Source organism: Ascaphus truei, chromosome 14, assembly GCF_040206685.1.
Source record: "Ascaphus truei isolate aAscTru1 chromosome 14, aAscTru1.hap1, whole genome shotgun sequence".
Classification (NCBI taxonomy): domain Eukaryota; kingdom Metazoa; phylum Chordata; class Amphibia; order Anura; family Ascaphidae; genus Ascaphus; species Ascaphus truei.
The window spans coordinates 49,990,275-50,008,704 of record NC_134496.1 but is presented as its reverse complement, the minus strand read 5'-3'; the positions used below and the strand labels follow the sequence as shown (position 1 = coordinate 50,008,704).

The 18,430-nt window shown below is 49.6% G+C and overlaps 1 protein-coding gene across 11 annotated transcripts in view; it reads left to right on the top strand.

Moving 5' to 3' along the window:
* Nucleotides 1-17,983, top strand: part of LOC142466125 (5-hydroxytryptamine receptor 3A-like) — a 51,043-nt gene extending 33,060 nt beyond the window's left edge. For 10 of the 11 annotated variants that reach the window (XM_075570901.1, XM_075570898.1, XM_075570899.1 and 7 more), the window contains 5 exons: nucleotides 2,209-2,378; nucleotides 6,684-6,844; nucleotides 7,942-8,152; nucleotides 8,744-9,037; nucleotides 15,211-17,983. In XM_075570901.1, coding sequence (XP_075427016.1) covers nucleotides 2,209-2,378; nucleotides 6,684-6,844; nucleotides 7,942-8,152; nucleotides 8,744-9,037; nucleotides 15,211-15,479 — 1,105 coding nt within the window. In that variant the 3' untranslated portion in view covers nucleotides 15,480-17,983. Of the gene's footprint in view, nucleotides 1-1,338; nucleotides 1,449-2,208; nucleotides 2,379-6,683; nucleotides 6,845-7,941; nucleotides 8,153-8,743; nucleotides 9,038-15,210 lie in introns of all 11 variants that reach the window. The other variant, XM_075570891.1, reaches the window with a different exon arrangement.
* Nucleotides 17,984-18,430: the final 447 nt, after the last annotated feature.

Sequence of the window (18,430 nt, the reverse complement as noted above, 5' to 3'; positions counted from 1 at the left end):
TGCGTGTTTGGTGTGTGTTCAGAAAAGTGCACCCGTTTAACCCCTCGCAGTGTCTGGCAGGCTCATTTGGCCCTGAGGGGGTTGTGTCCGTTTAGTCTGTATTCTGCCTCGCTTTAATGATCCCTTACTCCATGATCCCTTACTCTTACTGTACCTGACCTCAGTGTCTGATTAGTTATGCAGAGAAATCCCAGGCTGCACCCCTCCTGCTGCTCCTCCTACACACGGCACATGTATGTGTCTGTCTGTCTGTATGTATGTCTGTCTGTCTGTCTGTCTGTTTGTTTGTATGTATCTCTGGTCTATATGTATGTCTGTATGTATGCATGTCTGTATCTCTGTCTGTATGTATGTATGCATGTCTGTATGTCTGTATCTCTGTCTGTATGTATGTATATATGCATGTCTGTATGTCTGTCTGTATGTATCTATGCATGTCTGTATGTATGTATGTATGCATGTCTATCTCTGTATGTATGTATGCATGTCTGTATCTCTGTATGTATGTATGTATGCATGTCTGTATGTCTGTCTGTATGTATCTATGCATGTCTGTCTGTCTGTCTGTATGTATTTATGTATGCATGTCTGTATCTCTGTCTGTATGTATGCATGTCTGTATGTCAGTATGTCAGTCTGTATGTATCTATGCATGTCTGTATGTATGTATGTATGCATGTCTGTATGTATGTATGTATGCATGTCTATCTCTGTCTGTATGTATGTATGCATGTCTGTATCTGTCTGTATGTATGTATGTATGTCTGTATGTATGTATGTATGTATGTATGCATGTCTGTCTGTATGTATGCATGTCTGTATGCATGTCTGTATCTCTGTATGTCTGTATTTATGTATGCATGTCTGTATGTATGTATGTCTGTATGTATGCATGTCTGTCTGTCTGTATGTATGTATGTCTGCATGTCTGTATGTATGTATGCATGTCTGTATGTATGCATGTCTGTATGTATGTATGCCTGTATGCATGTCTGTATGTATGTATGCATGTCTGTATCTCTGTCTGTATGTATGTATGTATGTCTGTCTGTATCTCTGTCTGTATGTATGTATGTATGTCTGTCTGTATCTCTGTCTGTATGTATGTATGTATGTATGCATGTCTGTCTGTCTGTCTGTTATACAGCACTAAGCATATACACAGCGCTTTATAACATTACAATAGGAGGTGAATAATGTACATTACAAACAATGGGAATAAGTGTGACAGGTAAATGACAACAGAAGGCTAAAGGAGGCCCTGGCCCTAAGAGCTGACACTCTATGTAGAAGTCCTTCCCAGCACAGGAGGGGTTAATGTGACGCGTGGGCTCTCAGTTTTGGCAGCACGAGTTCCTGACGTGGCACCCGGCGGAGTGCGGAGCTGTGGAGAGGATCTCGCTGCCCGTGGAGAATATCTGGACACCGGACATTATCCTCTATGAGTTGTACGTGAGGCTCGTCCTGTTCAACGTCACGGGCTTACAGATCATGTACATGCCTATTACACGTGTGTGGTGTACATGTTGCATGTATGTAGGGGATATTTATAAAAACAGAAAGGGGAACAGTTTTTCAAAAATGCATTTATTTTTTATTTAAGAAGAAAAATGGAACAAGTAAATAAAAAAAAAGCAGTGATACTCAGCACCTAGTACCATCACACTTCTACCGCTGATATGCAGGGGGCGCCCCGGGGCAGGTGGAGGAGGGGATTCCCTCACACTGACTGTGCCTGGATGTGCTCTCACCAGCACCCGTTTAACTACTACCCCCTCCCCCCACCCCCCACCCCCCCCGGGCCAGCCAGGGACCAGGAAATATATACTTGTGTGTCTGTGTATATCAGGGGTCTCAAACTCAGTCCTCAAGGCCTACCAACAGACCAGGTTTCATGGATCTCCCTGCTTCAGCACAGGTGGCTCAATCAGTGGCTCAGTCTTCGACTGCACCACGTGCTGAAGCAGAGATATCCTGAAAACCTGACATGTTTGTGGCCCTTGAGGACTGCAGTTGCCCACCCCTGGTATATACTGTATATATGTATAGAAATAAAACCACGTAATATTGATATACCTACTTATATTTGGCTGCACCTCCAATTACTGGAGTATCCCACGAATATGACGGCGAGTCTCTGCTATCTGTGCAGAAGACATTTTAGACTCTGTGTAGTCATACTTGGTATTGCTCTATGTCTCCCCGCAGTATAGATGAGGATAAGTCTCAGCGCACGCCCTACGTGTATGTCAATCACACAGGACGCGTGCGCTACGATCGAATGTTGCGTGTCGTCAGCTCCTGTAACCTCGGAATATTCAACTTTCCGTTCGACGTTCAGAACTGCTCCTTCACCTTCGGCTCCTACATGCACACAGGTACCACAGGGCTCCACACAGGTGCCACGGGGCCACACAGGTGCCCCGGGACCATACACGTACCACAGGGCCACACTGGGACACGTGTCCACACAAGTACCACACAGAGTTATACTTGTACTACAGGAGTCACATAGATACCACAAGTTCATACAAGTGCCACGGGCCCACACACGTACCACAGAGTTATACTTGTACTACAGGAGTCACTTAGGTGACACAGGTGCTACAGGGCCACACAGGTGCCACAGAGTTATACTTGTACTACAGGAGTCACTTAGGTGACACAGGTGCTACAGGGCCACACAGGTGCCACAGAGTTATACTTGTACTACAGGAGTCACTTAGGTGACACATGTGCTACAGGGCCACACAGGTACCACAGAGTTATAAATGTACTACAGGAGTCACACAGGTACCACGAGCCCACACACACACGAACCACAGGGTTACACAGATACCACTGGGCCAAACAGGAGTCTCGGGATCATGGACAGGTACCACAAAACCACACACTGAAACCGTAGGCCTCAGTAGGTTTCACTGGGCCACACACAGGTACCACGGACAGCTACTATGAAGCCTGTGACATGAAGCATGGGGCCAAGAAAAGCACTCGGCGATATTCATGAGATTAAATGTCCAGCTCGTGTGTGTGTGTATGTGTATGTGTCCTTGTAATGTGTATATATGTGTGTTCATGTAATGTGTGTATATGTGTGTCCATGTAATATGTGTATACGTGTGTCCATGTAATGTGTGTATATGTGTGTCCATGTAATATGTGTGTCCGTGTATGTGTCCATGTATGTGGGTATATGTGTGTCCATGTAATGTGTTTCCATATATGTGTGTATGTGTGTCCATGTGTCCGTATATGTGTGTATATGTGTATACATGTAATGTGTGTATGTGTGTCCATGTAATGTATGTCCATTTAATGTGTGTATATGTGTCCATGTAATGTGTGTATATGTGACCATGTAATGTGTGTATATGTGCGTTCGTGTAGTGTGTATATGTGCGTCCGTGTAATGTGTGTATATGTGTCCGTGTAGTGTGTGTATATGTGTCCGTGTAATATGTGTATATGTGTGTCCATGTAATATGTGTATATGTGTTTCCGTGTAATATGTGTATATGTGTTTCCGTGTATGTGTGTATGTGTGTCCATGTAATGTGTGTATGTGTGTCCATGTAATGTGTGTCCATTTAATGTGTGTATATGTGTCCATTTAATGTGTGTATGTGTCCGTGTAATGTGTGTATATGTGCGTCCGTGTAATGTGTGTATATGTGTGTCTATGTAATGTGTGTATATGTGCGTCTGTGTAATGTGCGTATATGCGCGTCCGTTAATTGTGTGCGTTCGTGTAATGTGTGTATATGTGTCCGTGTAGTGTGTGTATATGTGTCTGTGTAGTGTGTGTATGTGTCCATGTAATGTGTGTATGTGTCCATGTAATGTGTATCCATGTAATGTGTATATGTGTGTCCATGTAATGTGTGTGTCCATCTCAGGCGAATTTATGAGTAGACCTGCGTAAAAAGTGTAGACATTTAAAGATGCAAAGTTGCATCCATGTCAATGCATGAATGCATACAGTATATGTGGTGCCATGTGAGTGTAGGTTAGTATATACAGGCAGAGTTGTACCTGGCGTGTCCCTGTGTCACAGTGTGGGACGTGCGTGTAGGTTAGTATATACAGGCAGACTTGTACCTGGCGTGTCCCTGTGTCACAGTGAGGGACATGCGTGTGGGTTAGTATATATAGGCAGAGTTGTACCTGGCGTGTCCCATGTCACAGTGAGGGACGTGCGTGTGGGTTAGTATATACAGGCAGAGTTGTACCTGGCGTGTCCCATGTCACAGTGAGGGACATGCGTGTGGGTTAGTATATACAGGCAGAGTTGTACCTGGCGTGTCCCATGTCACAGTGTGGGACGTGCGTGTGGGTTAGTATATACAGGCAGAGTTGTACCTGGCGTGTCCCCGTGTCACAGTGAGGGACATGCGTGTGGGTTAGTATATACAGGCAGACTTGTATCTGGAGTGTCCCCATGTCACAGTGAGGGAGGTGCGTGTGGGTTAGTATATACAGGCAGAGTTGTACCTGGCGTGTCCCATGTCACAGTGAGGGACGTGCGTGTGGGTTAGTATATACAGGCAGACTTGTACCTGGAGTGTCCCGTGTCACAGTGAGGGACATGCGTGTGGGTTAGTATATACAGGCAGACTTGTACCAGGCGTGTCCCATGTCACAGTGAGGGACATGCGTGTGGGTTAGTATATACAGGCAGACTTGTACCTGGAGTGTCCCGTGTCACAGTGAGGGACATGCGTGTGGGTTAGTATATACAGGCAGACTTGTACCAGGCGTGTCCCATGTCACAGTGAGGGACGTGCGTGTGGGTTAGTATATACAGGCAGACTTGTACCAGGCGTGTCCCATGTCACAGTGAGGGACATGCGTGTGGGTTAGTATATACAGGCAGACTTGTACCTGGTGTGTCCCATGTCACAGTGAGGGACATGCGTGTGGGTTAGTATATACAGGCAGAGTTGTACCTGGTGTGTCCCATGTCACAGTGAGGGACATGCGTGTAGGTTAGTATATACAAGCAGAGTTGTACCTGGCGTGTCCCCGTGTCACAGTGAGGGACATGCGTGTGGGTTAGTATATACAGGCAGACTTGTACCAGGCGTGTCCCATGTCACAGTGAGGGACATGCGTGTGGGTTAGTATATACAGGCAGACTTGTACCTGGTGTGTCCCATGTCACAGTGAGGGACATGCGTGTGGGTTAGTATATACAGGCAGAGTTGTACCTGGCGTGTCCCCATGTCACAGTGTGGGACGTGCGTGTGTGTTAGTATATATAGGCAGACTTGTACCTGGTGTGTCCCATGTCACAGTGAGGGACATGCGTGTGGGTTAGTATATACAGGCAGAGTTGTACCTGGCGTGTCCCATGTCACAGTGTGGGACGTGCGTGTGGGTTAGTATATACAGGCAGAGTTGTACCTGGCGTGTCCCCGTGTCACAGTGAGGGACATGCGTGTGGGTTAGTATATACAGGCAGACTTGTACCTGGAGTGTCCCCATGTCACAGTGTGGGACGTGCGTGTGGGTTAGTATATACAGGCAGAGTTGTACCTGGCGTGTCCCATGTCACAGTGAGGGACGTGCGTGTGGGTTAGTATATACAGGCAGACTTGTACCTGGAGTGTCCCGTGTCACAGTGAGGGACATGCGTGTGGGTTAGTATATACAGGCAGACTTGTACCAGGCGTGTCCCATGTCACAGTGAGGGACATGCGTGTGGGTTAGTATATACAGGCAGACTTGTAACTGGAGTGTCCCGTGTCACAGTGAGGGACATGCGTGTGGGTTAGTATATACAGGCAGACTTGTACCAGGCGTGTCCCATGTCACAGTGAGGGACGTGCGTGTGGGTTAGTATATACAGGCAGACTTGTACCAGGCGTGTCCCATGTCACAGTGAGGGACATGCGTGTGGGTTAGTATATACAGGCAGACTTGTACCTGGTGTGTCCCATGTCACAGTGAGGGACATGCGTGTGGGTTAGTATATACAGGCAGAGTTGTACCTGGTGTGTCCCATGTCACAGTGAGGGACATGCGTGTAGGTTAGTATATACAGGCAGAGTTGTACCTGGCGTGTCCCCGTGTCACAGTGAGGGACATGCGTGTGGGTTAGTATATACAGGCAGACTTGTACCAGGCGTGTCCCATGTCACAGTGAGGGACATGCGTGTGGGTTAGTATATACAGGCAGACTTGTACCTGGTGTGTCCCATGTCACAGTGAGGGACATGCGTGTGGGTTAGTATATACAGGCAGAGTTGTACCTGGTGTGTCCCATGTCACAGTGAGGGACATGCGTGTGGGTTAGTATATACAGGCAGAGTTGTACCTGGCGTGTCCCCATGTCACAGTGTGGGACGTGCGTGTGGGTTAGTATATATAGGCAGACTTGTACCTGGTGTGTCCCATGTCACAGTGAGGGACATGCGTGTGGGTTAGTATATACAGGCAGACTTGTACCTGGTGTGTCCCATGTCACAGTGAGGGACATGCGTGTGGGTTAGTATATACAGGCAGAGTTGTACCTGGCGTGTCCCCGTGTCATAGTGAGGGACATGCGTGTGGGTTAGTATATACAGGCAGACTTGTACCTGGCGTGTCCCGTGTCCCCATGTCACAGTGAGGGAGGTGCGTGTGGGTTAGTATATACAGGCAGACTTGTACCTGGCGTGTCCCATGTCCCCGTGTCACAGTGCGGGACGTGCGTGTTGGGCTGGCGATTCCTGTGGATCAGATTCTGAAGAACTCGTTGAAATATCTGGCGACCAACGGTGAATGGGAGCTGCTAAAGATCGAGGGGTCACCCGATATCCTAAAGTTCGGCATCGATGAGTGGGACATAATCACATTCTGGGTGAGAGAGAAGGAGGAGGAGAGGAGAGAAAGGGAGAGGGGGACAGACGGGGAGAGAGGAGAGATAGGGAGAGAGGAGGAGAGAGAAAGGGAGAGACACAGGGAGAGAAAGGGAGAGACACAGGGAGAGAAAGGGAGAGACACAGGGAGAGAAAGGGAGAGACACAGGGAGAGAAAGGGAGAGAGAGAGAGAGAGAGAGAGGGAGAGACACAGGGGGAGATAGAGATGGGGAGAGAAAGACGGGGAGAGATAGAGAGACAGGGAGAGTGAGGGAGAGACAGATTGAGGGGGGGGGAGAAAGAGAGAAGGGGGAAAGAGAGACCCAGCGCTATTTAGCATACAGAGAAATGTGTATACATGAATATCACTTTACAATGTAACAATGTTATAATGTATCTATATTACACAATATATCGATATTATAAAATATTGTAACCGATATTGTGCCCCCTCACTACCCCTCCACTCCCCTCACCGCCCCTCCCCTCATTGCCCTTCCACTCCCCTCCCTGCCCCCCATTCCCCTCTGCTCCCTCCCTGCCCCCCGTTCCCCTCCCTGCCCCTGTTATCCCTCCCTGCCCCCCCCCTCTCCCCTCCCTGCCCCCCCCTCTCCCCTCCCTGCGCCCCCTCTCCCCTCCCTGCCCCCCCTCTCCCCTCCCTGCCCCTCTGCTCCCCTCCCTGCCCCCCCTCTCCCCTCCCTGCCCCCCCTCTCCCCTCCCTGCCCCCCGTTCCCCTCCCTGCCCCTCCGCTCCCCTCCCTGCCCCCCCTCTCCCCTCCCTGCCCCCCGTTCCCCTCCCTGCCCCTCCGCTCCCCTCCCTGCCCCCCCTTTCCCCTCCCTGCCCCCCCTTTCCCCTCCCTGCCCCCCCTTTCCCCTCCCTGCCCACCTCTCCCCTCCCTGCCCCCCTCTCCCCTCCCTGCCCCCCCTCTCCCCTCCCTGCCCCCCCTCTCCCCTCCCTGCCCCCCCTCTCCCCTCCCTGCCCCCCCTCTCCCCTCCCTGCGCCCCCTCCCTGCGCCCCGTTCCCCTCCCTGCCCCTCCGCTCCCCTCCCTGCCCCCCGTTCCCCTCCCTGCCCCCCGTTCCCCACCCTGCCCCTCCCAGGTGGTGATCAGACGTCGGCCGATCCTGTACGTGGTGAACCTGCTGATCCCCAGCGCCTTCCTGATGCTGATTGACATCCTGAGCTTCTTCCTGCCCCCGCACAGCACGGACCGCGCCTCCTTCAAGATGACCCTGCTCCTGGGGTACAGCGTCTTTCTGCTCATCATGAACGACCTGCTGCCCAGCACTGCCAGCGGGACCCCGCTCATAGGTCAGATACATGGCCAATGACACACACACAGCTATCTGTCACTGGGACACACAGCTGTCACTGATAGAAACCAGTCACTGACACACAGCTATCTGTCACTGGGACACACAGCTATCTGTCACTGGGACACACAGCTATCTGTCACTGGGACACACAGCTATCTGTCACTGGGACACACAGCTATCTGTCACTGGGACACACAGCTATCTGTCACTGATATAAACCAGTCACTGACACACAGCTATCTGTCACTGGGACACACAGCTATCTGTCACTGGGACACACAGCTATCTGTCACTGGGACACACAGCTATCTGTCACTGGGACACACAGCTATCTGTCACTGGGACACACAGCTATCTGTCACTGGGACACACAGCTATCTGTCACTGATATAAACCAGTCACTGACACACAGCTATCTGTCACTGGGACACACAGCTATCTGTCGCTGGGACACACAGCTATCTGTCACTGGGACACACAGCTATCTGTCACTGGGACACACAGCTATCTGTCACTGGGACACACATGACACACAGCTGTCCCTCCTTGAGGCTATCTGTCCTGGTAACACATGGCTATTTGTTAGGTATTTACTTCTCGGTGTGCCTGGCCCTACTGGTGCTCAGCCTGCTGGAGACGGTGATAATCACCCACATCCTGCACCGTGGGACCCGGCTCGGCAGCTCTGTACCTGCCTGGGTGAGGCGCCTGGTGATGGGACTTATTGCCCCCCTGACATGTTACCGTGAGAACGCGCCCCCTGGCAGCCAGGACAAGTTCAGCAACAACCTGCCCCCCAGCAGCGAGACTGGCAACCCGCACAACAACGTACCGGGACACCACCAACCCAGCCCGCACCACGCCAAGGTCAGCAACACAGGTAATGCCCAGGGGCAGTGAGAGTTCAGAGGTTGGGTTATCATGTGCCTGCCAGCAGCACACCTCATTACTAAGATTTATCAATAACCTGACTGATGGCAGATACAGTCATCATCATCATCAATATCATAATCATCAATATCATCCATCATCATCATCATAATCATTAATATCATCACTAACATCATCATCATCAACATCATAATCATCAATATCATCACCAACATCATCATCATCAATATAATCAATATCAATATCATCACTAATATCATCATCATCATCACCCTCCCCTTAAGGGGGCATTGCAATACTTTGCAGTTAAACAAATTAAAATGATATACAATTGATTTGTTACACAGGGAGAGCCAGGCGGAAGTGGTAAGTCTTGCACAAGCCCGAGACCGGGGTGAAGTAGATATACACCTGAGCTCTGGCGGTAGCGAGTTCCAGGCCTCTGACGCTGCACAATAAGACCCGCCCATCCAGCGTAGGGGGCAGTACCCTTAGCACGGAGAGGCGGAGCCCTCTGAGGACCGAGATCATAGCCAGTCTCCCTCTGCGGCTTCAAATGAGACAGCAGATAGCCAGACCCTTGACTTTGCAAGGATGGAACGGCCATTACGGCCGTACCGAACCTGGATGATGACTGGGTGCCAGTGCAGATCGTGTAAGATGGGAGGGATATGCTCAAAGCGAGAGACACGTCTCGGCATCCCAGCTGCAGCGTTCTGCACAGGCTGGCGCCTTCGCAGCAGGCACACCGGCAGTCTCGCGTATAAGGCATTCCCATAGTCCTACCACATAGACACAAAGGCATGGACCAGTGACTCCAGGTCCATAGATGACAGGAGTGGATGCAAGCTCCGAAGCAGCCGCAGATAAAAAGAAACAGACTTAACAACTGAGGCCCCTTGAGCTCGCATGCCGAGACTCTGGTCAAAGAGGATGCCGAGGTTACAAACCTGGAACACGGACACTATACATGTGTAACAAGAAAGGAGAAGTATACAGGGGCAGGACATACAAGCAGAATCGGGTGGTCTTTACTGGGATCAGGAGGGAATGTATTTCTTGTATGCAACATAACGGGTTAATGCAGGCCTGCACAACTTGTACAGTGAGAAGGGCCGAACTGCTCCAAGGAAAAAAAGATTTGGGCCGCACGGGTAAAATCATCATCATCTCTCCTCCAGCACCTCTCATCATCATTCTCATATATCTCCCCCAGCACCATTCATCATCATCCTCCTCATATCTCCCCCAAAACCCATCATCAACCTTTGCGAGACTCCCCATCGATCTCTCATACCCCCATCTTTCCCCCTCACCCATACACATAATACTCCATCTCCACATCAAACACACAATACCACTTGCACACCCCACACATCCCACCCTCCTGCACCTCACATCACTCTCCCCCCCTGCACCTCAGATCTGACCCCCCTTCACCTCACATCACTCTCCCCCCTCACAAGGAAAACAGCCCACAGCCCAATTCAGCAGCCCCCACAGCCCATTTCAGCAGCCCCCCACAGCCCATTTCAGCAGCCCCCCACAGCCCATATCAGCAGCCCCCCACAGCCCATATCAGCAGCCCCCCACAGCCCAATCTATTTCAGCAGCCCACCCCATATCAGCAGCCCCCCACAGCCCATATTAGCACTCCCCCATGTCAGCAGCTCCCCCATGTCAGCAGCCCCCCCAGCCCATTCTATTTCAGCAGCCCACCCCATATCAGCAGCCCCCCACAGCCCATATCAGCAGCCCCCCCAGCCCATATCAGCAGCCCCCCAGCCCATGTCAGCAGCTCCCCCATGTCAGCAGCCCCCCCCAAGCCCATTCCATGTCAGCAGCTCCCCCATGTCAGCAGCCCCCCCAGCCCATTCCATTTCAGCAGCCCCCCCAGCCCATTCCATTTCAGCAGCCCCTGCATGAATGAACTACCCCCCCATCCCCATGCTTACCTGATGATGGTGGTGGCGGCAGCAGCAGATGTGGCGGCAGCGGCAACAGAGATGGCGGCAGGGTGAAGTGCGAGGGAAGCGCACTCTAGCAGCGAAGTTCTGGGTCGCGCTACACTGCTAGAGCGCATCACCCTGCTGGAGCAGGCTGAGGGGGGAGGGGGTTTAGGAGGGGGGTTAGGTGGGGGGGAGAGCGCGCAGTCACACAGACACTGCTGGAGCGCGCTCATTCTGTCCTTACCAGGGAGGGGGGGGGGGGGGGTTGAAGGGGGTCCGTCGCGGGCCGTATGTTGTGCAGGCCTGATGTATAGGATGATTATGTATTGGGTGAGTATCTGTGGGATGAGTATGTATAGGGTATTTGTGGGATGAGTACGTATAGGATATCTGTGGGATGAGTACGTATATGGTGAGTATCTGTGGGATGAGTATGTATAGGGTGAGTATCTGTGGGATGAGTATGTATAGGGTGAGTATCTGTGGGATGAGTATGTATAGGGTGAGTATCTGTGGGGTGAGTATGTATAGGGTGAGTATCTGTGGGATGAGTATGTATAGGGTGAGTATCTGTGGGATGGGTGAGTATCTGTGGGATGAGTATGTATAGGGTGAGTATCTGGGCTGAGTATGTATAGGGTGAGTATGTGGGAGGAGTATGTATAGGGTGAGTATCTGTGGGATGAGTATGTATAGGGTGAGTATCTGTGGGAGGAGTATGTATAGGGTGAGTATCTGTGGGAGGAGTATGTATAGGGTGAGTATTTATGGTATTTTCATGACAAGTATCTCACCCAGTTATAATATAAAAATGGTTCAATTTAATGGATTAATAAATATTTTACAACTTAATCTACTAAATTACTGCAGAACCAGTGTATATATCTGTCCTGTGCAGCATCACAACCAGTGTATATATCTGTCCTGTGCAGCATCACAACCAGTTTATATATCTGTCCTGTGCAGCGTCACAACCAGTGTATATATCTGTCCTGTGCAGCGTCACAACCAGTGTATATATCTGTCCTGTGCAGCGTCACAACCAGGGTATATATCTGTCCTGTGCAGCGTCACAACCAGTGTATATATCTGTCCTGTGCAGCGTCACAACCAGTGTATATATCTGTCCTGTGCAGCGTCACAATCAGTGTATATATCTGTCCTGTGCAGCGTCACAACCAGGGTATATATCTGTCCTGTGCAGCGTCACAACCAGTGTATATATCTGTCCTGTGCAGCGTCACAACCAGTGTATATATCTGTCCTGTGCAGCGTCACAACCAGTGTATATATCTGTCCTGTGCAGCGTCACAACCAGTGTATATATCTGTCCTGTGCAGCGTCACAACCAGGGTATATATCTGTCCTGTGCAGCGTCACAACCAGGGTATATATCTGTCCTGTGCAGCGTCACAACCAGGGTATATATCTGTCCTGTGCAGCGTCACAACCAGGGTATATATCTGTCCTGTGCAGCGTCACAACCAGTGTATATATCTGTCCTGTGCAGCGTCACAACCAGTGTATATATCTGTTTTGTGCAGCGTCACAACCAGGGTATATATCTGTCCTGTGCAGCGTCACAACCAGTGTATATATCTGTCCTGTGCAGCGTCACAACCAGGTTATATATCTGTCCTGTGCAGCGTCACAACCAGTGTATATATCTGTCCTGTGCAGCGTCACAACCAGTATATATCTGTCATGTGCAGCGTCACAACCAGGGTATATCTGTCCTGTGCAGCGTCACAACCAGTGTATATATCTGTCCTGTGCAGCGTCACAACCAGTGTATATATCTGTCCTGTGCAGCGTCACAACCAGGGTATATATCTGTCCTGTGCAGCGTCACAACCAGGGTATATATCTGTCCTGTGCAGAGTCACAACCAGGGTATATATCTGTCCTGTGCAGCGTCACAACCAGGGTATATATGTCCGTACGTATATGGTGAGTATCTGTGGGATGAGTATGTATAGGGTGAGTATCTGTGGGATGAGTATGTATAGGGTGAGTATCTGTGGGATGAGTATGTATAGGGTGAGTATCTGTGGGGTGAGTATGTATAGGGTGAGTATCTGTGGGATGAGTATGTATAGGGTGAGTATCTGTGGGATGGGTGAGTATCTGTGGGATGAGTATGTATAGGGTGAGTATCTGGGCTGAGTATGTATAGGGTGAGTATGTGGGAGGAGTATGTATAGGGTGAGTATCTGTGGGATGAGTATGTATAGGGTGAGTATCTGTGGGAGGAGTATGTATAGGGTGAGTATCTGTGGGAGGAGTATGTATAGGGTGAGTATTTTTTGGTATTTTCATGACAAGTATCTCACCCAGTTATAATATAAAAATGGTTCAATTTAATGGATTAATAAATATTTTACAACTTAATCTACTAAATTACTGCAGAACCAGTGTATATATCTGTCCTGTGCAGCATCACAACCAGTGTATATATCTGTCCTGTGCAGCATCACAACCAGTTTATATATCTGTCCTGTGCAGCGTCACAACCAGTGTATATATCTGTCCTGTGCAGCGTCACAACCAGTGTATATATCTGTCCTGTGCAGCATCACAACCAGTGTATATATCTGTCCTGTGCAGCATCACAACCAGTGTATATATCTGTCCTGTGCAGCGTCACAACCAGTGTTTATATCTGTCCTGTGCAGCGTCACAACCAGTGTATATATCTGTCCTGTGCAGCGTCACAACCAGGGTATATATCTGTCCTGTGCAGCGTCACAACCAGTGTATATATCTGTCCTGTGCAGCGTCACAACCAGTGTATATATCTGTCCTGTGCAGCGTCACAACCAGTGTATATATCTGTCCTGTGCAGCGTCACAACCAGGGTATATATCTGTCCTGTGCAGCGTCACAACCAGTGTATATATCTGTCCTGTGCAGCGTCACAACCAGTGTATATATCTGTCCTGTGCAGCGTCACAACCAGTGTATATATCTGTCCTGTGCAGCGTCACAACCAGTGTATATATCTGTCCTGTGCAGCGTCACAACCAGGGTATATATCTGTCCTGTGCAGCGTCACAACCAGTGTATATATCTGTCCTGTGCAGCGTCACAACCAGGGTATATATCTGTCCTGTGCAGCGTCACAACCAGTGTATATATCTGTCCTGTGCAGCGTCACAACCAGTGTATATATCTGTTTTGTGCAGCGTCACAACCAGGGTATATATCTGTCCTGTGCAGCGTCACAACCAGTGTATATATCTGTCCTGTGCAGCGTCACAACCAGGTTATATATCTGTCCTGTGCAGCGTCACAACCAGTGTATATATCTGTCCTGTGCAGCGTCACAACCAGTATATATCTGTCATGTGCAGCGTCACAACCAGGGTATATCTGTCCTGTGCAGCGTCACAACCAGTGTATATATCTGTCCTGTGCAGCGTCACAACCAGTGTATATATCTGTCCTGTGCAGCGTCACAACCAGGGTATATATCTGTCCTGTGCAGCGTCACAACCAGGGTATATATCTGTCCTGTGCAGAGTCACAACCAGGGTATATATCTGTCCTGTGCAGCGTCACAACCAGGGTATATATGTCCTGTGCAGCGTCACAACCAGTGTATATATCTGTCCTGTGCAGCGTCACAACCAGTGTATATATCTGTCCTGTGCAGCGTCACAACCAGGGTATATATCTGTCATGTGCAGCGTCACAACCAGGGTATATATCTGTCCTGTGCAGCGACACAACCAGGGTATATATGTCCTGTGCAGCGTCACAACCAGTGTATATATCTGTCCTGTGCAGCGTCACAACCAGGGTATATATCTGTCCTGTGCAGCGTCACAACCAGTGTATATATCTGTCCTGTGCAGCGTCACAACCAGTGTATATATCTGTCCTGTGCAACGTCACAACCAGGGTATATATCTGTCCTGTGCAGCGTCACAACCAGTGTATATATCTGTCCTGTGCAGCGTCACAACCAGGGTATATATCTGTCCTGTGCAGCGTCACAACCAGTGTATGTATCTGTCCTGCTCGGTGTCACTCTTCATGATGTATATTCTCTTTATTACTGTATCTATATATCCTGTGCGTCCTTGTTATTCCCCCCCCCCCCCACTTCCCATGGCTCTTGGAGTCTCTCTCCCTTCTGTCCTCCATGCCGGACGGACAGGTCACTTGGTCCTTTTCTGCCAGTGATGGGGACCCTTCTCTGTCTACTCAGGGCACAAGGAATTCCTGGGCGGTGTCCCGGAGCTGTTCTCCCCGGAATCTCTGAGTCCGGGGCCCGAGAGGTACTTGGCGCTGATCAGTCGGAACCTGCGCAGAGTAAGGGAGATGCTGGAAAGTCGCCGGGAGCTGCGAGACCAGGAGGAGGAGTGGGTGCAGATCGGGTACGTCCTGGACTCGCTGCTCTATCGTCTTTACCTGATCTTCATTGGATCGTACGCCATCATCATCATCAGCGTGTGGTGTGTCTGGTACAACATATAGTGAGGCAGGAGAGAGGTACAGAGAGATAGGAAAAGAGAAGGCGAGTGAGGGAGAGAGCGAGGGAGGGGGATAAGAAGAGAATGAGAGGGGAGAGGACAAAGAGAAAGAAAGCGAAGGAGAGGAGGGGGAAGAGAAGCGAGGGAGAGAGAAAGAAAGGAGTGTGAGAGAGGAAGAGGGGAGACGGAGAGGGAATGAGGAGAGAGGAAGAGAAGCAAGGGGAGAGAAAGAAAGAGGAGAAGGGAGAGAGAGAGGGGGAGAGAGGAAGAGAAGTGAGGGGAGAGAAAGAAAGAGAAGGGAGAGGAAGAGGGGGAGAGAGGAAGAGGGTAGAGAGGAAGACCACCATAGAATATTTTGAATCCACCTTCATCTGCGCAAGATGCTTTCTCCTCAGTAACAGAGAGAGAGGGGGGGAGGGGGGGAGTATCTCAGTTATTTTTCTCCACTACCTCTACTACCTGCCAACTTCATCCCATTGCCTCCGACCTCTCGCTCCCACTCTGATCCCTGCACACTCTCCTCTGGTGTCTTTCCTTCCCCCCACCCCCCTCTTACACATGCTGCTGTGAGACCAATCCTCAAGATCTGCACCCCACGAACCCAGCAAACTATCGCCCCGTCTCTCTCCTGCCTCCTACTTCTGGTGCTGCGTGCTACTTAACACACTGTACACCCTTGCTCAGCATATGACTCAGTTATAGAGGGAGGTGGACATATCGGATAATAAGGTATATACTGCACTAAACAGAAAAAGGAATCCCTATAAATGGCTCACAACCCTAAAGGGGAGGGGAATTTTGAGCCATTTATAGGAATTCCTTTTTCTCTTTAGCCTGATATGGCTTGTACCTTCTTTCCACATCTTTTCTCAGCTGCTATGCTGTACTACAGGGGGGCTCAACTCCATTCCTCAAGCCCCCCTAACAGCTCAGGTTTTCAGGACAGGTGTCTCACTCAGAGGCTCAGTCAAAGACTGAGCTACCTGTGCTGAAGCAGGGATTTCCTGAAAACCTGGCCTGTTGGGGGAGGGCTTGAGGAATGGAGTTATGCAGACTTGTACTAGACCTTCTCAATTAAGGTTGTTATGCGGCTCACTCTACAGAACCCGCATCAAAAGTAGCCAACTACCTCCACATATATCCCAAGGACATTACGCTCTTCTCATTCTCCTTCACCTGGGTGCAGCCTTTGTAACTTTTGACCCCCCACTTCTCCTTCACACTCCCCACTCCCATGGTGTTCGGAACAAAGCCCTCTCCTGGCGTTCTTCCTGTCCCATTGATCCTTTAATGCAGATAGGGCCAACTCGTCCTAAAGGTCCTCCAACAGGTCAGGTTTTAAGGATATCCCTGCTTCAGCACAGGTGGCTTAATCAGTGGCTCAGTCATTGACTGCACCACCAGTGCTGAAGCAGGGATATCCTTAAAAACTGACCCGTTGCTGGCCCTTGAGGACTCGAGTTGGCCACCCCTGATTTAATGTATCTATAGCTGCCTCCTCTTCTTCATCTGCTGGTGTATCTCCAGGCTCACATCTGGGACCTCTCCTCCTTTCTCTCTATACACTCTCCCTTGGTAACCTTGTTAATTTATTTGGCTTCAAGTATCACCTGTATGCCGATGTAACACAACTGTATCTATCCCCACCAAACCTCACATCTGCAGTACAGAACCAAGTCTCCAACCGGCTCACAGCAATCTCATCCTGGATGGAAGCCAGATGCCTCAAACGTCTGTTCCACCCCAAACAATCCCCATTGTGCCCTTTACCATGATAGTCAGTAACACCATTAGCCATCCAGTCCCCCAAGCCTGTTTGGTGCCATATTTGAGTCTTCTCTTTCGTTCTCACCTCACCCTAATCCTACTGCTAAATCTTGCTGCTTCTTCTCAGTAACATTGCTAAAATATGACTTTTTCTTTTACTAAAGTTGTTAATGCATGCCCTCAATCTCTCCCATCTGGACTACTGGAACCTTCTCCATACTGGCCTCCCTGCCTCGCAGCTTTCTATCATTTAATCTATTCAAACGGCTGCTGCAAGAGTAACCTCACTCTTCCCGACAAGTCTGTGCGTCTCTCCTGAAAACTCTCTGTGGCCGCCCTTCAATGTGCGTTTACTGCAATGTTTGTCTTCTCTCCTCTGCTTCTCCTTATATCTCAGCTTTAATCTTTTGCTACACCCCTACTCACTTAATACAGTAATCTCTTATACACAGTCTAACCAATGCCCTCAAATGTACCCCTATTGCTTCTGTTACCGTCTCCCCACATGCCAATTAGATTGTAAGCTCTTTGAGCGAGTGACGCCTTTCTCCCAATTTATGTCTGGATACACTCAACCCGTCGTTGTATTCTTTGTATTGTAATGTTTGTAGGAATTCTGCAGTGCTGTGTAGGGAGCTACAAAAATATACATGCCTAGAGTTTGAGAGGCATGAATCACTAAAGTGTAAAACTGGTTCGGGTGGCTGTCTCACTTATTTGGGGTCAGTACTATTCTATTAAAATATCAGTTTTTTGGTCCATAACCCAAAACACTAATTGATTTGTATTCGTGGAAGTGTTACATCTCTGGCGTGGAACAAGAGAGACGGGGAGAGAAAGAAACAACAACGGGAATATACTGGGCTATGCATCACACGGGGTTAAAGCGCTGGCCCAGCTGTGCTCGGTGCTGGGTGTGAGCCCAGGGACTTCAGAACTCCTTGCTCTGTAATGTTACAGTACGTGACAATGTCCTCATTAACACGTTATCACAGCAGGGGGGTGGGGGGAATCTCCTGGGACCCGCAGAAATGAGGATGTGATCTGGGACTAATAAACACAGACACACTGTATCCACAGCTGCCGATTCACGCTCTCCACCGCATTAACCTCGGGTGCAGCTGAGATCTGAGTCACTGGCTGGAAAAACAGAGCATCACTTTTTGTTATTCATGTTCCAGAAGTATT